Here is a 24,594-nt window from a genome sequence, read left to right on the forward strand (position 1 = left end):
ACTACACAGACACCTGTGCTCTTCCCAAACATTTCAAGAACTTCCAGTCTCAAGGCTTTGCCCCTGATGTTCCCTTTGTCTGATGCTTTCCCCTCATGTTACACATGGTTTGCTTCCTCACTTTTCACAGGCTACCTCCTCAGAGAGTCATTCCCTGACTACTTCACATGGGGTATGAGGGGAGGTCTCTCTGAGGTGAGGCAAACAATAAATCAGAAGGAAAAGATCTGATGGAAGAGCGTTCTTAACTATTGCAAGGGCAGTAGTCTCCTTGCTATGTTCTTTGCTATGTTCCCAGTGCCCTGCACTTAGTAGGCATTCAATAAATCTTTTTCGAATGAGCAAATTTGGAGGATTTGAGGACAGGATATGTGATACAGAATTTGGGATAAGGTGATAAAGGCATTTTGTGTTAAATACCTTTGCTGTAACATCACCTTCTCAGGGAGGCCTTCCTTGACCATACTATCTAAAAATGCAACCTGTCCCCAACAGATTTCCCTTTACCTTGTTCTATTTTTCTCCACAGCATTTAGCAGTTATCACATATATACGACATACTTACATATATATTTAATTGTATATTCACATATGAATATAGACTATACACAATGTATTTAATATGACATTTATTATATACAGATGTAACTTTTTTTTTTTTTTTTTTGGCCACAGCACATGGCTTGTGGGATCTTAGTTCCCCGACCAGGGATTGAACCCTGGCCCTTGTCAGTGAAAGCGTGGAGTCCTAACCACTGGACCGCCAGGGAATTCCCTACAGATGTAAATTATTTACATATTGACACTGGCTATCATGTTATGTAAACTATGTAGTATTAACATGTACATTTTGTTAGACACAATTTATATTATATTCACATGTATCTAATATAATTTTTATTTATTTGTTACATTTATGGTCTTGTCTCTCACTAGTCTGTCAGCTCCATGAGGGCAAGGAAGAATCCCTAGCACCTGGCCCACAGCTTGAGCTCCAAAATGTCAAATGAATGAACTCCTTTGGCCACCTGAGCCTCAGCTTTCCCCTCTGTAGGATGGGTGTGCCTTTCCATCTGGAGGTACCCCCATGTTCCGATCCCTTTTCCTACACCTCCCCCCCGCCCCAGAGGGCTGCTCCCGGAACTCCACAGCCCAGGTTTACATTTTCCCATACCCTGGGCGTTCATGCCCACCACGTGCACTAGGCGCCGGCCCAACCGGACTACCACCCCCAGCATGCCTCGCGCTCTCGGGAAGTGCCACAACCCATAGGGGTATCTGGGTCTGACAAGGGCCCTGATGGTGCAGGAGCAAGGGGGCGAGCCCCTCTAGCTAAGCATCTGTGGTACGTCCCAAACAGGGGGCCCTCCAAGGCCCCGCGCTTCCGAGCTCCGCGGAAACTCTGGCTCTTCTTGTACGACGGAGGTGGTTTGCTCTTCCGTTGCCCCGTGGCTTCGGCTCATCTCCAGCAGGAAGGAGAGGCTTCCGCCCGGCACAGGGGGTGAGCTGGAGCACGGTACCCCCAACCCCCTGGACAGCATTTGAGGGAGGGGGCTCAATTTTGGGGATCCCCGAATGGGCATATTTAGAGGCTCTGAGCCCGGTGTGGCATTTAGAGGTGGCTGTTTTTGAGGGGACCCTTAGCAAGTGGCATTTAGGGACTCCGGGGTGGGACTTGGGAGTCTGTTTTAAGGAGCGTCCCTCGGAGGCAGGGTTTATACCCCTTGGAGACCCCTTGGAGACAGGGTTTAGGGGGATGTTTGGGGAGACCCTTAGGGTTCGTGTACGAATACTCTGTCCACGAGGCAGGATTTGGTGTGCTTCCCCAGGGTAAAGGCAAAGTTTGAGGTTCCAGAACTCAAGGTGGAATTTTGGAATTCAGGAAAGGTCCTGGTGACGGTGGGAACGTTTGGGACCGACGTGGCATGTGGACGTATCGAATGGCCTTTGTGACCTCTGGTTCTATTATGATGTCTCGCCGCGCTTGGGTATAAAAGGCGGAGAGACTAGACACATCTGGGCCCACAAGTTTTTTTAGGAAGGATGTGGGAGTAACACATCCTAGGTTCTAAGTTCTTCCTGAGGGGACAGTGTGCCACGGGGCCTTCATAGACCATGGATTTATTCGTCATTCGTGAGGAGGTGGGCTGTTGTGGAAGACCATTTTTGCCTTTTTGTAAGTGTCAGCGTATGAATTATTCACGAGGGGGTGGATCAGCGTGCTGAGGGGGTGTGCTGAAAGGGGCGTTCTGCAGTCTGCCGGGCAAATTAGATCTCATTTATTAAGCGTAAAGGTGAGTAGCACCCCGAGTTTTCTGTGGCTTTTCTAGGGGCGTTGTGCATAATTCATGAGGAGCGTAGCTTTTACGGCTTCATCTGCGTGATCCGCTGTTAGCTTTCCCTTAGAGGTTTCAGGATTTAAATTTTGCGTCTCAGCGAAGGGACGAGGCCTCGCTCATTGTTCATTCCTTACGGCCCAGTAGTCCCAGATTATCAGCAAAGGCTCTAGATTCAAGTCCCATCGATCCTTGCCAGCTGTGTGATCTTTGGCAGATTTTTCTGTGAGCCTGAAAAAACGAGTAAGAGCATAATGATGATCAGATTAGTTTACACTCATTTAGCACTTTATTAGCCCGTTTAATCCCCACAACAATTATAGGTGGTAGGTTATTATCGTCCCATTTTATAGATGAGGAAACTGGGACACCGGGAGACTAAGTAATTTGCCTAAGGTTACTCAGTCAGTGAGTCTGAGTCTACAGTCCAGAGTCTGTAGTCTTGATCAAATGTCATAATGTCTGTCTCCCATCCACCCAATTCAATGGTACTACTACTACTGTTAGTCATATAGCACCGCGTGCCAGGCACTGTTCTGAGACCTTTCTACATATTTATTCATTTAAACTTCATCACAAGGTAGGTTACTATTGTTCTCATTTTATGGGTGGGGAAACAGTGGCCCAGAGAAGTGAAGTGTCTGGTCCCAAGTCACACAGCTAGCCATCGGTGGATGGAAATGATTTTTGTGAGGGTTTAAGAACTCTCTAAGGAGGTCACCTTTGAGCTGAGACCTGAACGACAAGAAGGAACCGATTTCCTGCTCTGTATTCCTGAGACCAGTGGCGCAGTGCATGGAAAGGACACACCACAGGAACCACCACATAGTGGGCGATCAGTTAATGTGATCTATTATTATTATTTGACAGAATCGTACTGGGTGCTTATCGTGTGCCTGGGGCTTTGGTATACAGTCGTATCTCTGGTGACCTGGTAGTCTGTCCTACCTATTTAATGGACATTGGTGGCCTTAGCGCTCTGTTTTCCAGTGTAATTCTGGAAGGGTGTTTCAAGGCACTATTTTTTAGATAATGTCCGAAGTTGGGGGTTTCTCTAGTGGCTGGGTACACCCTCACCCATAAGTAATTTTATATTAATATAAAATATATTTACAAATCACCTTTAAAGTAATATATAATACTTAAAAAGTTTAACAGTGCCCTGTGCCAGCACTGCTCTGAGCTCATTCCATAGTTCATATTCTCTGGTTTTCACAGTGACACATTTTGCCTTTACGATGTAGATGGGTTCTACTACTATCCCCATTTTACAGTTGTAGAAACTGAGGCACCTGCCAACAGTATGTGGTAAACCTGGATTTGGTTGGACCAAGGCAGCCCGGGTTCACGTGCAGTTAGTTAAGGGTGGGGAGGAGGCAGCTGCACTTCCCTTGGGTTTCCCCTGTGTTTCTGCAGCACCTTTCATTATTCATGAACGGGAAGGGGTGACCAAGTTGCCTCGCCTGGAGTACCATAATCCCTACTTGCTGGAGAGGGCATCTCATGCATAATTCATGAGTAACTGGGTGGGACCTTTCTTGACCTCTCTGAGTTTCCAGGTTGGGCTGCTGCAGCATCACCATTCATTATTCATGAGCTGGGGGAGTGTGTTTTCCCTGTGTTAGCCCTATTTCCCTGCTTACTGGGTATTAGATGCAGTAATGGGCGGACCTGTCTCTTTTGTTCTTGCCCACCGGGCCTCATGCATTACTCATGATAAGATGTGGCCTCGGTCTCCTTGGCTTCCAGGCTGCTGCAAGGTCATTCATTATTCATGAGCATTGGGGTGTGGCTTCCATGTTTTAACATTGGCTTTCTGGTTGCAGGGTGTTAGTCAACCAGCCACCTGGCCTCGTGCATAATTCACGGTCAGGAAGTGTGGACTTGATGTCCTTTCTTGGTTTCCATGGTAGCCTGGCTGTAACAATGTATTCATTATTCACCTTCCATGGGCGTGCCCTCTATGTCGTTTTACCTGTTTTCCTAGTTACTGCCACAGTAGCCACCAGGTGGAGCTATTCGCCTTCGAAGGAGTCACAGACAGGCAGGGCCCGTCATGTATGATTCATGAACGGGCGCGGCCAGCCTGCATCCGGGTTTCTGGGGGTGGGGCCCAAGGTTTTGTTCCGGCCCTGGGCTCAGCAGCAGCCATCTTGTGTCAGCGGCGGCTGAGGGGAAGGAGGTGGCAGGGACGAGCACAGCCACTACGGCCTGGGGAGGAGAAGGCGGCGACGGCGATCCTAGGCGGCCCAGGCGGCAGGGAGGAGGAGGAGGAGAAGGAGGAGGGTGGCGGCCGGGCTTGGCTTCGGCTCCTAGAGGAGTTGGCGGCGGCGCGACCCGGGGAACCGGCATTGGTAACAAACGGCCTTTCTAAGCGCCGGGGCAGGGGCTTCGGGAAGCATTGGAGGGTCTTGGGCCGGCGCAGGGCCAAGCTGACGTTGGGGCGGGCGGTGATGACTCGGACGCAGAGATCGTTGGAGAGAAGGGGGGGGGGTGATCTTGGGGCGGGGCCGACGTTTCCCATCCGGGACCAGCCCAGTCCCTCGGGCTCCAAAATCTGACCTTAGGGTCAGACCCCCAGAATCTGCTTTTAGAGACTCAGGCCAGCATTCCTAGTCAGTGACCTGACCCCATCCTGAGCCTTGCATCGCAGATCGGAACTTCCCCCAATCAGCAATAGAGACTTACGGGATCGACATTGCTGGTCAAAGCCTCCTACCAGTGTATGTCATTAAAGACCTTCCCCAGAATCTCTCTTCATTCACTCCTAGTTCCTCAGTATTTGCCGTCGCAGCTTTCAAGAGGGGCCAGACCTCAGGGAGGGTCCATTTGGCTTCATTTTAAGTCTTTTCTAGCATCTTCCTTCAGAACCTGCCCCCCCAACACACACACACACACACACACACACACACACACACACACACACACACACACACTCTCTCTCTCTCTCTCTCTCTCTCTCTCTCTCTCTCTCTCTCTCCCTCTCTCCCCCCGCCCTTCTCTCCCTCTCTCTCTCTCTCTCTCTCTCTGCCATCAGAGCTTTCAAGGGGTCTAGACCCTGTGAAAGGCCATTTGCGCTTGGCCTCCATGTCAGAGAGCACTCCCCCACATCTCAGAGGTCTCCCAACCCACCTTGGCCCAGCATCTTCCTTCCAAAACCCCTCCGGGCCAGCATTTCTATTCAGAGGTTTCCACTTAGCGCTCACCTTTAAAGACTCCTTTAATTCCTAGAATCTGCCCTTAGAGACTTCCTTTACTTTAAGAGAATGCACCCTTTTTTATGGTCCCAGTATTCTCTTCAGAGAGTACCTCTTGCAGGCCTCAGCATCTCCCCCATCAGACACTCATAACCCCCAGTATCTTCCCTCAGAGCCTCCCAGGGGACCAGACACCAGGGAGGAACTGTTTGGACATATAATCCTCCATCAGAGATCTCTCTGCCAGCATCTGCCCTTGCAGACCCTGTTGGCTCCTAGCCCCTTCCATCAGAGTCTTGCCTCTCAAATCCCACCCTTCACTCAGCCTCTGCCTTCAAAAGCCAACCAGGGTTCCAGCTTCTCTCACAGATCCCTTAACCTCACATCAGGCCTAAGAATCTGCCCTCAGAGCCTTTCAGGATTCCAGCATCTTCAGTCAGGCTTTCAGCTTCGTAGGACCCCAAAATCATTGTCAGTTGTCCCTTCCCACAACAGGTCCAATTCTCCATCAGAGTAGGAAACCCCTTTCTCTGCATCTACTCTCCGAGCCTCCATGGCGTCCCACATAATTGGTCATAGAAACCCAACCCCACCTGGGGACCTAGCCAGTATCTGCTTACTGAAGTTTTTAGGGCCAGAACTGTCTGGACTCAGCCTCCCCTTTCCACTCCTCAGAGCAGCTGCAGTACCTAGCACGTACCAATCAGAGATCAACACAAGACCTTTGTACTCCATTAGAAATCCCTCCACGACCCCACCCCGGGCCTCAGCATCCACCCTCATAGCCTCCTGGGACTCTGACAGAAATGTCAGAGACACCTTTTCCCTGCAAGTCCCAGTTATTTTTGGTCAAAGATTTCCCTCTGCCACCAGTGGAGACCCCCCAGGGCCCCAGCATCGTCCTGATGGAGAACACCCCCACCCCCAGACCCCAGCGTCTTCCCACAGCCTCCTTGGGCTGCAGAGTCCCCCACCCATTCCCTGTGCAGCCGCTGGGGCCTCCGGTGCAACTTCCTGGCCCTTTCCTAAAAGCTCCTTTTCCAAGGACCCAGATAATGAGTCTTAACAACCTTGCCCAGCACCACCCCTCCTGCCCCCCAGGGCTTCTAACATCCCCTTTCCCATCTCCCTCTGAGCCTCCAAGGGCTCAGACAACCATCTCCTGACTCTTTTATATTCCCAGGGACTTCTCAGTTAATCCCTCTTTGGAGGCTTGACAGGCCCCAGCATCCTGTGCCCTAGCTTCTCTCCATCCTGATAACTTGACCCTGTGTCTACCCTCTCTCAAACCTGCTCCAGGACTCCTACCTCAAACCTTCTTCTCTGGTTTGGGTGGTAGACGATGCTCAGCCTTCAAAATCAGCAGATTGGAGACCTCAGGCAAGTTCTGAAACTCTCTAAGCCTCAGTTCAACTTTGCTGAACAATTGATAGTATATGTGTTCTAATTGGGGCCTGAGCATATGTTGACAGAGAAGGGTTTCGAATTTATGTTGGGGGTGGAGGATCTTAGCTCCTCTCTGGGGTTTCTGCCCCAGACCCCTTCTGCTTGCCTTGAGACTGGCCTGTTCCAAATCTCTGCGATTGAAATCCACTCTCAGACCATCAACCAAAGCCTGCTTAGACCCTTGCTGCCAGCATTAGGGGTCCAGATGTCAAAGGTCCAGATAGCAGAGATCTCTCTGGTCCTGGATCATCTCTGATTTCGGAAGTGGGAAGATGGTGTGTCCCAAACAACCAAATCAGTGACAAGGCAAGGCGATAACTAAGTAGTGGAGGCCTCTGCAGGTGCCCAGGGAGGAGCTTATGTCCTTAAGTCGCTGAGTTCTGGAAAAGAAAAAGGGGGGCTCAGAGGAAATGAGATACCTATCGCGCGTCAGGAAGTCAGTAAATGGAAAAATATGATTTGCCTTGGTCTCCCTACTAACTCACCAAGCCTCTTCTACCCAAGTTGGTTCTTAGCGTTCCCAGCAGTTCAGCTAGATGACTTGGACCTAGCCAGCCTCCTGCCTCCTGGGTCCCCCTCCCTCAACCCTCATCTCTTAGCCCTGTGGGCTGGGCCCTGAGCTGGGTCCTGACTCTGTTCCCCCAGGAGGCATTGGCAAGCAGTCCAGCACCAGCTGCATGACTCTGGGCAAGTGACTGGAGTTCTCTGAGCCTTTGTTTTCTTATTTGTGACATGGGTATAAGGTTATCTGGTTCATGGGCATTGTTAGGATTATACAAAGCCCTTTACTCTGAGATTGACAGGCAGTAAGCTCTTGGTAGATGGTAGGGAGCGCCTGTCATCTTGTTTAGTGCTAGCATGTGACAAGCGCCAAGATGGAATCTTAGGTACAGTGGGGGTACTTGGTGTGATTGGGTGTCAGAAAAGGCTCAGTGTAGGAGAACAGAGGCTCAGAGGAGCATTGGGGGTGAGGGGGAGTGATTGGGGGCCCTGTCGTCTCCGGTGTCTGGATCCAGTCACCCCCCCCCCCCCCGCCAATTTCACTTCCACAGCAGCCTGCATTGTTCTGTCTCTGCGACCTAGTCCTCATGAGCTCAGGTTTTTCCATTTGTCTGGCAAGGACACTCGGCCCTGCCTTGCAGGGTCAGGACCATTGAGAGGATGAAACGCCATAACATCAGGAAGCAGCCTGGGCCTCAGGGTCAGCAGATCCCCGGTGGTTCCAGCTTGGCCACTCTCTTTGTGGGAACCTCGGTCAAGTCGCCAAACTTCCCTGAGTGAATTTCTTTTCCTCCAGTATGAGTTGTGAGTGTTACTGATAGTAGTCCAAACCCCACAGGGGTGCCCTGAGGACAGAGTGAGGCACAGATCGTAAAGTGATCTGTGTTTGACATTTGGCCCAGGGAGGACTCCTGATAAATATTCGTTTATCATTATTGTTGACCTGTTTAAGGGACTCCACACGCAGACAAGGCTTGGGAAGTGTGTGTTTTCTCTCTCCCTGCGACCTCTTTTATTGGCCCTGGGTGTTTTCCCCTCCCAGAGCTGGGGGTGGTGGGGAGCGGGTTGGACTTTGTGAAACTCTCCTCCGTGAGCCCCTCTGGGAACTGAGTTCTCAGCACAGTATCTCCTGCCGTCATGCCACCCTGATGGATGTCCAAGCCGCGTTTCTCTCTCGAACCCCTGTCACTGGGGTTAAGGAGGTTAAGGGAGAGGAGAAGGGCTGCTTGCTATTGCCTACCTGCTCTGTAACAGGCTCTCTGGTCTGTGGTATATCCCGTCACCTCAGCAGCTCCATGGAGTAGGTAGGTGGTATTCTCACCCCTGTTTTACAGGCAAGGGAACTGAGCCCATAGGGGTTAAATGATGACTCTCAAGGAGTGGCAGGGTCTGACCTGAAGCCACATCCTTTCTCTGACTTCCCCACAAGTACATTCTTTTCACTCCTTTCCCCCCACAGGATTGGAGTCTCTCCCTCATTATGCTGGGCTGGGGAGAAAGGCGAATGGCCTAATGGTTAGCAGCATGGATTGCAAGCCAGACCACCTGGGTTCAGATCTTAGCTCTGACAGCTGTGTGACCCTGGGCAAGTCACCTCACCTCTCTGTACCTGTCTCCTTTTCTGTAAAATGGGGATATTAGCCCTTACGTCTTCCCTTTCCCCACAATTACCACTAACCAACAGGAACACCCACGTGCCCTAGGCTCACCTCTGATCTCTTTTTTTCCTTCCAGATGTCCGGCTCGCCGCTGTCCAAGAAACGTCGCGTGTCCGGGCCTGATCCAAAGCCGGGTTCTAACTGTTCCCCTGCCCACTCCGTGTTGTCCGAAGTGCCCTCGGTGCCAACGAACGTGTGTGTCTTCTTCCTGGAGACTGGCAGGCGGGGTGGTGGGTGGGAAAGTCTTCTGTATCGCTGTCCCATCTGTCCCTCCCCTCCTCCTGCGTGTCTCTTCCCCTCCATCTCTAGGGAATGGCGAAGAACGGCAGTGAAGCAGACATAGATGAGGGACTTTACTCCCGGCAGCTGTAAGTGGGGCCGAGGTTGGACTGTGAGGTGGGAGGGGGCACTGAGTGGATAGGGTCAGAAGGGCCTGGCCCTGACCCGAGACGCCCCCTAACCTGGCAGGTATGTGTTGGGCCACGAGGCAATGAAGCGGCTCCAGACATCCAGCGTACTGGTATCAGGCCTGCGGGGCCTGGGCGTGGAGATTGCTAAGAACATCATCCTTGGTGGGGTCAAGGCCGTCACTCTGCATGACCAGGGCACTGCCCAGTGGGCCGACCTCTCCTCCCAGGTACCTCTTCCCATCGCCCTTCTCTGCCGAGACCCCATCCCCCGGGCTACACAGCCAGTTCATTTCTTTCCTCATTCCCCTTTGCAGTTCTACCTGCGGGAGGAGGACATTGGGAAAAACCGGGCTGAGGTCTCCCAGCCCCACCTGGCTGAGCTCAACAGCTACGTGCCTGTCAGCGCCTATACTGGGCCCCTCGTAGAGGACTTCCTCAGTGACTTCCAGGTACCTTGGGCCACCGCCCGACCTCCTGCCCAGTTCTCTCAGAGCCCATCTCTGGTTTATTCAGTTGATCAATATTTAATGGGCTAGCCCGGGTGCCAGGTTTCATGCTGAGGCTGCAGCTAGGGGATGCGGGCAGGCTTTAGACGCTGGACCTGCCTCTTCAGGGGGAAGATATGAGCCAGCAGACAGGACAGCATAGTGCATAGACTGGAGCCAAACTGCCTTGGCACAAGTCTCTCATTGTACTAGTGTGACCTTGGGCAGGTCACTGAGTCTCCTGTGCCTGCCTTTTGTCTGTTTGTAGACACGGGAATGGTAGTAATGCCGACTTCATAAAGATTTTGTGAGGGCTAAGCACTTAGAATAGCAGCTGGTTTTTTGTTAAATAAAAACCCTGGGCTGGAAAGAGGAGCTGTGGGAGCTGAGATTGTGCCCTGGGGTGTCCCAGCAAGCCAGGACACTGCTGCCGAACCCTGATGTAGCTGTGGGAGCTCACCCTGATGGAATGGGTGGGCATTCAGGCAGAGATTAAAGTCCCAAGGATCATGGCTGAGCAGGTGTTGTCTTGAGAATTGGGAGCAAGTGGGTGTGGTAGGAGTGAGCTCAGACTTTGGCTGAGGACGAAGTTTTACTTCTGTGTCTCGCAGGGCATGGCAGGGTTGTAGGCAGGCAGCACTGGGTGTTGGCAAATGAAGGAGTCAGCTGTTGTCCAAACTCTGTCCTCCCAGCTGCCTCTTTACTTTGCCTGCCATAGTTTAGGGATTCACATTTCCCTTCACTGAGTTTCGCCTGGGCTGAATCTGATACATGGTAGATACTTTGTATTTGTGATAGAGAGCTGAACCAGCAAAGCCATAAGGACTCCCTGAGGCCTCGCACTAGCCTTCCTCCACCATCTCCCCCTTTCCCCTTTCCCCTGGTGCTGGGCCCTCGCCTGAGCTGCCACCTCTCCACAGGTGGTGGTCCTCACCAACACCCCCCTGGAGGACCAGCTGCGGGTGGGTGAGTTCTGTCACAGCCATGGCATCAAGCTGGTGGTGGCAGACACGCGGGGCCTGTTTGGGTGAGTGCCCCCACCCTTTTCCCCTGACCCCTGCCATGCCCAGGAAAAGACCCCCAACCTCTGACTGCCCTCAGCCCCCCTCAGCCCCTTGGGTTTTGGATATTGTGTCTTTACCTCACCCCATGTAGCATGAGTGCCATCTGATTCCCAGCAGTGATGGGCTGAACTTGCTCAGCAAGTACTTGCTGCATCTTGAGGGACACGTGGGGTCCCTGAGCGCATGGGACTCGAGCATCAGCCCTGTTGCTTCCCTCTACAGGCAGCTTTTCTGTGACTTTGGAGAGGAAATGATCCTCACAGATTCCAATGGGGAGCAGCCGCTCAGTGCTATGGTTTCTATGGTCACCAAGGTGAGGAGGGCAGCCTCAGGGGTCCTGGCAGGCAGATGGGCAGCAGGCTTTCCTGTCTGCTCCTGGTACCCTGGGCCTGCCTCTGAGGTACTCCTCCTTTAACCAGGACAACCCCGGTGTGGTTACCTGTCTGGATGAGGCCCGGCATGGCTTTGAGAGTGGCGACTTTGTCTCCTTTTCGGAAGTACAGGGCATGATTGAACTCAACGGAAGTCAGCCCATGGAAATCAAAGTGCTGGGTGAGCTAGGGCCATGGGGAATCAGGGGAGATAGGAGGTGTTTCCCTGGACTCTGCGTGAGGGGAGACACATCCTGGGTGTCTGAGATGAACCAGAGACAGAGTCCCCTGTGGTCCACCCAGAGCTGGGGACATGGGGGAGAAGTGCTGTCTCGTGTTTGAGCTGTTCCTAGAAGAGGCTCCTGGTATCTGCACTGAGGGGGAAAAGATCTCTGGTGTTTGAACAAAGCAGATCAGAGGATCCACTCGTGTCTGACTGGATTCGGACAGGGAGCAGAGAATGTCTTCTAGTGTAGACTTGGGGTCAGGGACACAGGGTCCCATGGGCTCTAAGCTGGGCTAGAGGGTTGATGGTTTGTGAAGTTCGAGTGGAATCGATTACTCCTGATGTCTGGGCTGGGTCAGGGATGGATTTTTCCTCATCTTGTGGGTGTTGTGGGTTTTAGGGAGGGTGGGTAGCCTGACAGTTTCCCTGCCTACCCTAGGTCCTTACACCTTTAGCATCTGTGACACCTCCAGCTTCTCTGATTATATCCGTGGAGGCATCGTCAGCCAGGTCAAAGTACCCAAGAAGATCAGCTTTGTGAGTGTGGGGAGTAGTGGGCTCTGGGGGTGGTGCCGGGCATTTCCAGGTTCTCCATTCTACTCTTCTGGTTCTGATGCTCTGCCCCCGACAGAAATCCTTGCTGGCGTCCCTGGCAGAGCCTAACTTCGTGATGACGGACTTCGCCAAGTTTTCCCGCCCCACCCAGCTGCACATTGGCTTCCAGGCCCTGCACCAGTTCTGTGCTCAGCATGGCCGGCCCCCTCGGCCCCGCAATGAGGTGGGTAGGTGGGTGAGCCAGCCAGGGCAGGTGACCTTGGCATCGAAGGCCCGCAGTGCCTCTCTACCTAGCCCCCCCCCCACCCCCCACAGTGGCCTCACAGGCACGCTCTTGGTTCCTTCTGCCTCACCAGGAGGATGCCACAGAGCTGGTGACCTTGGCCCAGGCTGTGAATGCTGAAGCCCTGCCAGCGGTGCAGCAGGACAGCCTGGATGAGGACCTCATTCGAAAGCTGGCATATGTGGCTGCTGGGGATCTGGCACCCATAAATGCCTTCATCGGGGGTCTAGCTGCCCAGGAGGTCATGAAGGTCAGCACAGATAGAGAAGGACAGGGTTGGGGTGGGCCAGACACCTCCCTGATTCCATCGCTTGTCCATCTGTGTCAGGCCCCAGTTAACCACTCACCACTTCCCCTGTCCTGCCCAATCCCCAGGCTTGCTCCGGGAAGTTTATGCCCATCATGCAGTGGCTGTACTTTGATGCACTGGAGTGTCTCCCCGAGGACGAAGAGGCTCTCACGGAGGACAAGTGCCTCCCGGTATGTGAGTGGGGCCCTGGGGGAGATGTCATTGGGGGCATTTCTGGTGAGGCCTCTCTCTGACCCTTCTCCCTTTGCATTCCTCAGCGCCAGAACCGTTATGATGGGCAGGTAGCTGTATTTGGCTCATACCTGCAAGAGAAGTTGGGCAAGCAGAAGTACTTCCTGGTGAGTGATCCACTGGGACAGCCACTTTCTTCATCTCCTGTGGCCTCTGGCTACCTCTTACGGGGTCTCCTTCTGCCTCCTGAGGGCGGGTCTTTTGGTTCTTATATTTCTACCGCATGACTTTTGCCATTTTCTTTTATCTTGAGGGAAAGCCTGGTGTGTCCTTCTGTTTCCACCATCTTGTGCCTCCTCCCTCAGATGCCTGGGTTACTTCTCATAGCCCTGGCACTTGAGGATGTGGCACTAGACACACCTCTCCCCTCTCTTGCTGTCTTCAATGGGAGTGAGAGTGAGGAGTGATGAGTGACTTCACACTGACCTGCATCACCCTGACTAGCCTCTGTCTCTCTTCTTGGCTGTCTTCTAGGTGGGCGCAGGGGCCATTGGCTGTGAGCTGCTCAAGAACTTTGCCATGATTGGGCTGGGCTGTGGGGAGGGAGGAGAAATTGTCGTCACAGACATGGACACCATTGAGAAGTCAAATCTGAACAGACAGTTTCTGTTCCGGCCCTGGGACGTCACGGTGAGAGCGGTGGGGGTAGGAGGTGGGACTTTGTCATCTTGTTTTCCTCTTTTGTTTTCATTCTTCTTGGAAAAGGGGCTTTACCACCTTTTTCTTTCCTTCAGCTTCTCTCTGTCACTCGTTCAACAAACATTGAGTACCCTTCCATCGAATCTACCGTTTTTTATCTCCTTTTTTTTTTTTCTTTTTCCTTGACTTCTTATGAGTGCTGGTTGGGACAGTGTGTTGGGGGTCCCAAGTTCAATGATTCACTAGCCCCCTAGGACTCAGCAGTACTCAGCATGTAGTTGTACTCACAGTTAATGATTTCTTCCGGCAAAAGGATGCATAACAAAATCAGCAAAGGGAAGTGGCTCATGGGGCGAAGTCTGGGGGAGACCAGGCACAAGTTTCCAAGACTCCTCTCCCAGTGGAGTCGCACAGGACATGCGTAATTCCCCTAGTAGCGAGTTGCAACAACACGTGAAATGTTGCCAACCAGGGAAGCTCGTTAGAGACACAGTACCCAGGGTTTTTACTGTGGGCTGGTCACATAGGCACCCTCTGCTGGGAATGTCCCCAAATTCCAGACTCCCAGAAGAAGAGCAGGAGTTCAGCATAAACCACAGGGTTTGCATAAGCAGTCTAGGCACAGTGATTGGCCCTTACCAGGTACTGAATGGCAAGAACCCTCCAGAAATCCAGGTTCCCAGACTCCAGCCAAGGGCCAACCTGGCCAGCAGGCCTCTTTCCTAGGAGAGCACTTGTGCTAGGTTCACTCTTCTCTGCACAGATAGAAGCTGGGTTATACGGTGATCTAGTTAGGAAGCCTTCTGTAGGGGACTGTCATTGTTGCCTGGCCAGGATCGATTCCCCTTTTGTTCATTTATTCACCAAGTAGTTATTGAGTAGGTTCTGTTCTAGGTACTTGCAGTACACCAAGGAAACGAAGATTTTAGTGGGCGGGGACAGACAGTAAACAGTAAGCACAGTACAATAGCGAAGTTTATAGTTAACGTCCATAAGTGCTGTGCAGAGGGAACAACAAAAACAAGATGAAGGAAGTGGGCAGGCCAGGGAGATCGGTTTGCAGTTTTGATTACAGTGGTTAAGAAAGGGCTCATTTCTGCCGACTTGGAGGGCGTGAGGGAGTAGAGTCCCTTCTTCTGGGGAAGAGAGCTCCAGGCCAAGATCCTAAGGTGGGAGGGTAATAGGAGATGAGCTAGAGGAAATGGGGGCCAACTCATTTTGCCTTCAGTGGAGGTGGGAGCCAAGGGAGGGTTTTCAGCAGAGGAGGGACGTGACCTGATTTGGACTTTGAAAGGATCCTCCTTGTCTATGTGCTAAGATTCTGTTTTGTTTGGGGGGAATGTTCCCCAGCCCTGGGTGCCGTTAACTGAAAGAACAATGGAAGTTGGGTAGGCAGAAGAACATATGGCTGGCCTATTGTCTCCAGCCTGTCTGTGCACTGCTTCCCTTTTCACTGAGCCCCTGCCATATCCGTCACAGCCCTAGCCATGTGGTACTGTCACAGACTGTCTCCTGCCAAACCAGGGAGCCTCCTGAACTCAGGGCTTGGTTCTTCCCAGCATTAAATAAGCCAGCCTTCAGGAGGACAGCTCTGTGGAGGTTCGCTGGTGCATGCATAAATAACTGAGTTCTGTTCCCCCATTCCTACCCTTGCCCCCCCCCAGAAGTTAAAGTCTGACACAGCTGCTGCAGCTGTGCGCCAGATGAATCCGCACATCCGAGTGACAAGCCACCAGAACCGTGTAGGCCCTGACACCGAGCGCATCTATGATGACGATTTCTTCCAAAACTTGGATGGTGTGGCCAACGCCCTGGATAATGTGGATGCCCGTGAGTTTGGAGGCGGTTGAGGAGGTCAAGGGCCAAGTTGCGTGGGTACATGTGTGTGTGTGTGTGTGTGTGTGTGTGTGTCTCTTGGAGGTGCCTGTCTTCCCGTCTCCTGATGTTCATTTCCTGGCACTCATGTTTTGTCGTGACCCCCCCACCCCCCAGGCATGTACATGGACCGCCGCTGCGTGTACTACCGTAAGCCACTGCTGGAGTCAGGCACACTGGGCACCAAGGGCAATGTGCAGGTGGTGATCCCCTTCCTGACGGAATCATACAGCTCCAGCCAGGACCCGCCTGAAAAGTCCATCCCCATCTGCACACTGAAGAACTTCCCCAATGCCATAGAGCACACCCTGCAGGTGATCAGCGTGAGGGGAGAGGGCAGGGGGCAGGCACCCGGCCTCGCGGCCACTGGCCCCTGTGCTTTTTCTTTAAACCTTCCTCTCTTACTTTCTATCGTGCAACCTTGGTTTCTAGAATGATTCATTCTTTTTTTTTTTTTAACTTTTGTTTTGAAAACTTTTCACCGTTTAGACAGATACAGAGAATAGTGTGGGGAACACTCAAATACTCTTAGATTTAACATTTGTTAACGTTTTGCCACATTCTCTTCTTAGATTCATGTGGCTTTTTCTTCTTTGGGTGAAGTATATCGTGGCCATCACAATGCTTCACTCTCTCTGCTTCTTCAAAGGGAGGTTATATTTGCACATAACAGGGTCTCAACCTCAGCACTGGTGACAGTTGGGGCCCGATATCTCTTTGTCATGGGGGCATCCTGAGCACTGTAGGATGTTTAGCAGAATCCCTGGCTTCTACCCACTAGATGCCAAAGGCACCCCCTTCCATTTGTGGCAACTAAAAATGTCTTCAGACATTGCTGGATGTCCCCTGGGGGCAAAATCTCTCCCAGGTGAGAACTGCCCCCAGGTAAGAACTGCCGTGTCTAACCAAAACACCACCTTCATGCTGAACAAAGTTAATGGTTATTCTTACTGTCTCTCCTAGTTACTTATTTGTCTCTAATACTCAGTCCATATACAGGTTTCCCCTGCTGTTGCTCAAAATGGGTTTAACAGCTGGTTTTCCAGGTTGATTTTGTTTGCGTGATGCATATACGTACAGAATACAGAACAGTGCACATATTATCTGGCTGAGTTTTTTACAAAGGGAACATATCTAGGTTGTCCAGCACCTAGGCCTACAGACCAGAACCTAAGGATAACCATTGTGTTATCAGATGATTCTTATTACAGTCTTTGAGAGCAAACCATTCAGAATGTTTAGTAAAAGTATGGGGGGGGGGTGGGAACAAAATAGGGAGGGGGAAAAAACCAGTTCCCTCTATCACTTTCCCTTCTGCCCCTGCAGTTCCAGACTGGGTGTCTTTGTATTTGTGCACCCACCACAGACTCACTAGGGCATGAGTGACCTTGGACTTAGCCTCTCCATGCCTCTGATGAAATGGAGGTGACAGTAGTATACACTTCATGGGGTTGTAAAGCATTTAGCATTCACTATGTATCTGGTGCTGTTTTAAATAAACTTGAAATATATACATACTTGCAACCCGTGAGGTACATATTACTGTTACAGTATCTGTTTCGGAAAGGAGGGCACAGAGTTAAGTGTTACTGTGTGTCCCTGAAGTCGCAAAGCTAGATACTGTGTAGCAGAGCTGGTTTTGATCTCTAACATCTATATCCTCCAAACCCCCTCACCAATGACAGCACTTACTGTTCTAGGAGTTCTCAGAGGGCAGAGCCTCTGTCCAGTTTGCTGCTGAGTCCTCAGGGCCTGTATAGGATCGTAATTTTAAATATGTAATGTAATTTAAAAATACACATAATTGAATTGTTTCTTTTTTATTGAGGCATGACATACCTCACGTAAGGTACACAGAACTTAATTTTTTTCACGCATTCACTAGTGTAACCGCTGTCCAGATCAAGTTCATTGGTTTTTCAAATTGAGGTGCTGGGGGTGGTGGAGTGGGGAAGGTTGGGAACAGTGGTTGCGGGGCTTACCTTCTCCCAGAGCAGCTTTGTTCATCCTGTTTGATTTGTTCACTGATGGTCTTTCTAATGCCTCCAGAAGCCCATTTTGTCAACCATCGCCCCCTGTAATCTGTTTGTTCTGTCTGCAGTGGGCTAGAGACGAGTTTGAAGGCCTCTTCAAGCAGCCGGCAGAAAACGTCAACCAGTACCTCACGTAAGTAACCAAATGCCCCCTCACCCCACCCCCTGCCCTCCAGCCAGGGCATCCTGTCTGCTTTCCTCACCAGTGTGACACCCAGCACCAGGCACACTTCTCAAATGAGTCAGTGAATGCTGGGGCCTCATTCCACTGGGGGTCAGGACTAGCTTTCTGTGGAGAAAGTAGGGTTGCCCTGGAGCCCACTCTTGGGGCCGCTGTGTAATCCTGCCCCTCTGACCCCTCCAATTCCTGATAGAGACCCCAAGTTTGTGGAGCGGACCCTGCGGCTGGCGGGCACCCAACCCCTGGAGGTGCTGGAGGCCGTGCAGCGCAGCCTGGTGCTGCAGCGGCCACAGACCTGGGCCGACTGTGTGGCCTGGGCCTGCCACCACTGGCACACCCAGTATTCTAACAACATCCGGCAGCTGCTGCACAACTTCCCTCCCGACCAGGTAACGCCCACTTGCCAGGTCCATTTGGCGGGATGCGTTTCCTAGAAACAGGAGCCTGCTGTGAGTTCTCCATGTGGCTCCTCTCGGTCATTAGTCCAGCTGTGGCAGAGGCCCCAAGGCATGGGGGTCTCACACGAATGATTAAACTTGACCTATTTTTGCTGTTCCCTTTCCTTTGAGCAAGAGACTTCATTTCTGTTTCCCTTACCTGTGGTGTGGGCTGACTCACCCACCTCCCAGGACTGTAAGGATCATAGTGGAGAAATTTTGGAGTTAAGAGCTCAGGAATCAGTGGGGGTTCAAATCCCAGCTCCATTTGCACTTGGGCAAGTCACATACCTTCTGTCTGTACTTCAGTTTCCTTATCAGTAGAGATAACAATAATCTACCTCATGAGGGTTTTTGTGAGGATTTATTGGTATTTATTAATATTAACTTAGTACAGTGCCTAGCAATTCATAAGAGTTTGTTAAACGGCTGTGTGGCTTGCACAGAGTGAGTGCCAGGAGTTTTTTTCAGTGAGGCGCCCCTGTTTCATTCAGCCTGGCATCAGCACTTCCATCTACAGGACCCTACAGTCTGGGTTGTTCATGATCGATTCTAGCCCCTTGCGCGTGCCCAGCCAGGAATAGTGAGTCAGGGCACATCCACGGCCAAGGTGAGAAGTTAGAATTGTTAGAGAGGCCTCCAATCTCAGGTCCTGCTCCTCAAAATTCTCTCTGCTTCCTTAGCTCACAAGCTCGGGAGCTCCATTCTGGTCTGGGCCCAAACGCTGTCCACACCCGCTCACCTTTGATGTCAACAATGTAAGTCTCCTCCTTGGGGCCTCCTAGGGTCAGGTGGAGGGTGCGTGGGTGGGAAGGAGGCCGAGACTCCCCAGGCGAGGGTGGACGTGCTCACCCTTCTGGGCCCTGCCTTCTCCCAGCCTCTGCATCTGGACTACGTGATGGCTGCTGCCAACCTGTTTGCCCAGACCTACGGGCTGACAGGCTCTCAGGACCGAGCTGCCGTGGCAACAGTTCTACAGTCTGTGCAGGTCCCCGAGTTTACCCCCAAGTCTGGCGTCAAGATCCATGTCTCTGACCAGGAGCTACAGAGCGCCAATGCCTCTGTTGGTGAGGATGTTTGGCCAGTCGGCCAGGAGTCACCACCCCAACTTGTCCCCTGCCCAGTCCAGCCTTCTCTGCCCCTGGCACTGCTCTGCAACCCCTGGCCTAAGGCTTCCCCACACCTTCCTTTGAGCCTCCCTTGCTCTGAAATGAGGGTCGGTTGGGTTAAATTCTATCCCTCCTGCCTCCTCCTCCCCACTCTCTGGCCCTCAGGAGAACTAGCTGTTTGTTTCTCTTGCTCTGTGTGTGTTTCCCTTGGAAAGACCAACTTTTCTCTGTTTCTTCTTGATCTGTTTAGCTGGAGGGTGTGATTTCCACCAGTGGTCTCGCTCCCTTGGTATCTGCCCCATCTTCCCACCGCCATGTTCCTCTGTGTGCATCTTTGCCATGGTATTGCTCTCCACAGTTTTCCTCATCTCCCTCTCCATATCTCCGCCCCAGTTCCCCATCTCTCTCCATCTCTTTCCCCCAGCTCATGCTGTATATCAGGGGTAAAGGGCCAAACAGTGACTCTTCTAGGCTTGCAGGCCATATAGTGTCTGCAGTTATCACCTCTGCAATTGAAGCACAAGAGCAGCCATACACAACATACAAATGAATGAATGTGGCTGTTTTTATTTTCTCCCATGTCCCCATCTTCCTCCCCAAATATATATCCGTCATGTTCCTCTCTGTGTATTTCCTCCATCTTGTTCCTCATATACATGCACACGTATGTATCTGTGTGTGATATGTATAAAATGTATATAAAACGTATGCAAGGTGTATGTAAAATGTATATAAACATTGTGTGGGTGTATATATATATATATACACACACACACACACACACACACACACACATACACATACACAGCATATATAGGGTATATATAAGTTGTATCTATCATGTGTATAAAATTTTTTCTCACCTATCTCATCCTCTGTATATGCCCCTATTCTCCACTCTTCATATATTCTGTCCCTCAATATCTTAACCTCTATATCCACATCTGCATATTTCTCCCAACTTCCCCTCTATATATCTTCCCCTGCCTTTTTCCCCTGTATCCTCTTATGTCTCCCCACTTCTCTCTGCATCATTCTTCCTGAGATCTACAGCTCTCCCATCCTGATCTGTCCATCCCTACTTTCTCCTAATGTCTTCATTTTCAGTTCCTTAGAGTCTCTAGAGATACCTCTCTCTTGATATACCTGCCCCCTGCCCCCTGCCCCCCGTCTTACTCAGGTTTGTACTCTGTTGTCCTGCTCTCTCTCTCCCCATTGTTCCTCCTCTCTCCCAGGATGTCTTTCCTTTTCAAATCCTTTATCTACCTAGACACCTTTTGCCCCACCTGGGCTTCTGTTTCTACCTCAGACCCTGGCCTGGGGTCTAAAGGGTTGACGGTGTCCCTCTCTCCCTGCAGATGACAGTCGTCTGGAGGAGCTCAAGGCCACACTGCCCAGTCCAGAAAAGCTCCCTGGGTTCAAGATGTACCCCATTGACTTCGAGAAGGTGCTGGGTGGGGGCCCTGGGCAGGCAGTGGGGATGGGCTAAGCACAGATGGGCTGGACAGAACAGGTTCTGGGGATCTAGAGGCAGCCCCAGGCCTTTGTGGGATTGGATCACAGGCCTGCTACGTGGCCCTGAACGAATAGATGTTCCCAGCCATGCCTTTGTGATCTGAGAGCCCAGCAGGTAATTGCAGTGGACGATACTTGTGTCCCCGGAGGCCAGGAATCCTCTTCCTCCTCTGATCCTCTCCTTATTGTCTCCCCACCCTCCTCCCTTAACCTCTCACTCATAAAAGGATGATGACAGCAACTTCCATATGGATTTCATTGTGGCTGCATCCAACCTCCGGGCAGAGAACTATGACATTCCCCCTTCAGACCGGCACAAGGTGAGGGAAATCTAGACTTGACGTTTTACCCCCTCCCAGGCTGCAGTTGCCCACATTCTATCCCTTCTGTAGAATATGAGCTTCTTCTACCCTTAACTTCCTTCCTTGATCCTTTCCTTCCTTACAGAGCAAGCTGATTGCAGGAAAGATCATCCCAGCCATTGCCACGACCACAGCAGCCGTGGTTGGCCTTGTGTGTCTAGAGCTGTACAAGGTGGTGCAGGGGCACCAACAGCTTGACTCCTATAAGAATGGTTTCCTCAATTTGGCCCTGCCTTTCTTTGGCTTCTCTGAACCCCTGGCAGCACCCCATCATCAGGTGAGGGCCTGCATCAGGGGAAGTGGATTTGTGGGTGGGTGTTTCTCTGTAGAGCTGGCTCTAGCTTGCTTCATAGCCTGTCACCAGGAGAGGGTTTCTGTCAGTGTGTACCTGTTCCTTTTGTGTATCCCCTTGTTCATTTATTCACTCATATTTTTTTTTTTAGTATTTTCTATGTGCTACGTACCGGTCTGATTCTGCTTGTGGAAGCCCTCAGAAAAGATATTTGAATATTAGATTATGATTAATAACTGCACAATAGTAGCACCCAAAATTTATTGGGTGCTTAGTATGCTAAGTGCTTTTGCTTGCTTCTTCATTCACTCAGATATTTACTGAGCACCTACTGCATGCTAGGTACTCTTACAGGTGCTAAGGTTATATTCTTGAAATAGAGTAACACAATAAATGATTTTGGAACCCCAGAAAAAGAACAGGATAAGGAGAACTTGAGAGTACCAGGTGGTGAGGGGATGGGTTTGGGATTTTAGATGTGGGATAATCAGGAGTGGCCTTACAGAGAAGATGACATGTGAGTCCAGACTTGGAGGAGGTGAGGAGACAGGCCATGAAGGATTTGCCGGGAAGGCATTCCAGACAGAGGGGCCAGTCTCTGCGAGGGTACTGAGGTAGGAGTGTGCCTGGCATGTTTGAGGAAGAAGTCGTTAGAGCAGAGTGAGTGAGAGGATGAGGGGATAGGAAACGAGGAGAAGAGAATAGGATTCCAGTGACTTAAGACCTTATCTCCATTATCATAAGGGTTTCAGTCTTTACTCAAGGCAAGACAAAAGCCATGAGAAAGTTTTGGACAGAAGAGGCTTGTGATCTGACTTAGCATGTCTGCATGAGTGGAGGGGGAGACTGATGGGGCTGTGCCCTCTGGTGGCCCCCATCCCATTGGCCTGCTCCTTGTTCCACAGTACTATAACCAAGAGTGGACGTTGTGGGATCGCTTTGAGGTACAGGGGCTGCAGTCTAATGGTGAGGAGATGACCCTCAAACAGTTCCTTGACTACTTCAAGGTGAGACCCCTTTCTCTCTCTCACCCCACTGGGGGCGGAGTGTGCAGGTGACTGGCTGGCCTGTCCACCCCCGTGACACTGCTGTCCTCCCCCTTCTCCTACAGACAGAGCATAAGTTGGAGATCACCATGCTGTCCCAGGGCGTGTCTATGCTCTACTCCTTCTTCATGCCAGCCGCCAAGCTCAAGGAACGGTTGGATCAGCCGTGAGTTGGGTAGTGGGGAGCCTCAACTGGCAGCTGTCCCACTCCTGCTCACTGCCCTTCACCTCCTCTGCCCTCAGCTACCTGCCCCTCTTCACTTACTTTTTGCCTCCCTGACCCTCTGCTCCCCCGCCCCCAGGATGACAGAGATCGTAAGCCGTGTGTCGAAGCGAAAGCTGGGCCGCCATGTGCGGGCCCTGGTGCTTGAGCTGTGCTGCAACGACGAGAGCGGTGAGGACGTTGAGGTCCCCTATGTACGATACACCATCCGCTGACCCCTGTCCTCTCCTACAGACTGACCCCAGGCCCCCTCTCCAGACCCCTTCCAGCACAGGGCTCCCATTTGGCCTCTGTCATTCCCTCCTCGTCCCTCTATCTTAACCCCTCTTGCCTCTGCTTCCTACCTTGTTTGGGACATGAATCCTAATAAAGCGTTATAAACCCAGATGTGACATAGCTGCTGGTTCCAGGGAAAGAAGGGACTTCCTGGAGCTGTCTGGTTCAGATAGTAACCAGAAGGGCTCAGCCTCACCCCAGTTGCCAGCTTCCTGGGCAGAGAAAATGTGGGAACTGTCATGTCTTCCTCCTGCCCTTCCTGCTTAGGAAGAAATGGAGGCAGTAGTGAAGCTGTGGAGAGCAGGTACCTAGGTCCTTGTGACTTCACTGGAGGTGGGTTCAAGTTCACTTTCTCCATCTCTAGCTCCTAACTCCCTGCCATATTGATTTTGAAAGGTAGTTAAGAGTAGTGTTTGAGCAAGTCCTTTAACTTCTCTAACCTTGTCCCCCCTCTGTGAAGGGAAAAGTTATGGCAACCAGTCGGCCAGGGCTTGGTCACTGTGGCTTATGTCCTTGGGGCACATCCCTTCCCGCCTGGACCGAGGCACTCAGACCCTGGACAAGCCTTTAGCATCATGGTTCCCAGTGCTAGGAATGCCTGTGGTGCCCTTAGTTCAACTTCCCTGCTGCAGAGGGGCCTCAACAGCTCTGCTGGACTGAGGAATGCCAGTGTTTGTGCACACTTTGCAGTACTGATGAAAATATTTGGCTGAGAACATCTGTAAAGGAAAAGCCTCTTTCCTGTCCCTCGGGCCTGGTCTGCTTGTCCTGAGGCCTCCCACCTGTGAGAAGAGAGCGGCTGTGGGTTGTTGATTGGTTGGAGCAGGCAGTAGGAGGCTCACCACAAGCCCCACCAGGACGGCAGAACTGCCCGCACTGCGTCTTTGGTCTCGGCTGAGCACTTCAGACAGTTGAAAGCACCAATCGGACTGGCCACCTGGTGCCTGAGGAAGCCACTCATACCTCTGTCCTTCACCCAGCCAGACTCCAACTTTTTCCATTTAGAAACAGACCCCTCATTCCTTCACTCTAACCCAAGTATTGGGAATCACACAAACTGGCCTGACCCTGACCTGTCACCCATCATAGCCTGTTCCCACATCTGCTGCTTCCTGGGCCAGTTCCAGACTCCAGGCACAGCATATGCCCTTGCCCCACCTCCCTCTGGTTACTTTTTTTTTTTTTTTGGCCGCGTTGGGTCTTCGTTGCTGCGTGCGGTCTAGTTGCGGCGAGCGGGGGCTTCTCTTGTTGCGGAGCACAGGCTCCAGGCACGCGGGCTTCAGTAGTTGTGGTGCACAGGCTCAATAGTTGTGGCTCACAAGCTCTAGAGCAGGCTCAGTAGTTGTGGCGCACGGGCTTAGTTGCTCCGCGGCATGTGGGATCTTCCTGGACCAGGGCTCGAACCCGTGTCCCCTGCGTTGGCAGGTGGATTCTTAACCACTGAGCCGCCAGGGAAGTCCTTTTCTGGTTACTTGTTTTTTCTTGGCCTATTCTGTTTGGGTGACCTCATCCTTCTATACTTCCTTTCATTCT

At 51.7% G+C, this 24,594-nt stretch overlaps 1 protein-coding gene across 6 annotated transcripts; it reads left to right on the top strand.

Moving 5' to 3' along the window:
• Positions 1-1,381: 1,381 nt before the first annotated feature.
• On the top strand, positions 1,382-23,170 carry UBA1 (ubiquitin like modifier activating enzyme 1). Of its 6 annotated transcripts, XM_068532868.1 has the most exons (28): positions 4,477-4,690; positions 8,769-8,784; positions 8,940-9,065; positions 9,215-9,331; positions 9,448-9,506; positions 9,607-9,775; positions 9,863-9,997; positions 10,954-11,060; positions 11,320-11,410; positions 11,517-11,649; positions 12,134-12,231; positions 12,326-12,472; positions 12,606-12,782; positions 12,908-13,012; positions 13,100-13,180; positions 13,548-13,703; positions 15,377-15,542; positions 15,705-15,901; positions 17,689-17,753; positions 17,995-18,190; positions 18,922-18,996; positions 19,116-19,305; positions 20,706-20,794; positions 21,090-21,182; positions 21,310-21,501; positions 22,422-22,523; positions 22,628-22,728; positions 22,865-23,170. In XM_068532868.1, the coding sequence occupies exons 4-28, from the start codon at positions 9,215-9,217 to the stop codon at positions 22,998-23,000; spliced, it is 3,177 nt and encodes a 1,058-aa protein (XP_068388969.1). In that variant the 5' UTR covers positions 4,477-4,690; positions 8,769-8,784; positions 8,940-9,065; the 3' UTR covers positions 23,001-23,170. The 6 variants fall into 6 exon arrangements, with proteins under 6 accessions (XP_068388974.1, XP_068388969.1, XP_068388972.1 ...); XM_068532871.1 differs by lacking the exon at positions 8,940-9,065; XM_068532867.1 differs by lacking the exon at positions 8,769-8,784.
• Positions 23,171-24,594: the final 1,424 nt, after the last annotated feature.

Source organism: Eschrichtius robustus, chromosome X (genome assembly GCF_028021215.1).
Source record: "Eschrichtius robustus isolate mEscRob2 chromosome X, mEscRob2.pri, whole genome shotgun sequence".
In the NCBI taxonomy this organism is placed as follows: Eukaryota; Metazoa; Chordata; class Mammalia; order Artiodactyla; family Eschrichtiidae; genus Eschrichtius; species Eschrichtius robustus.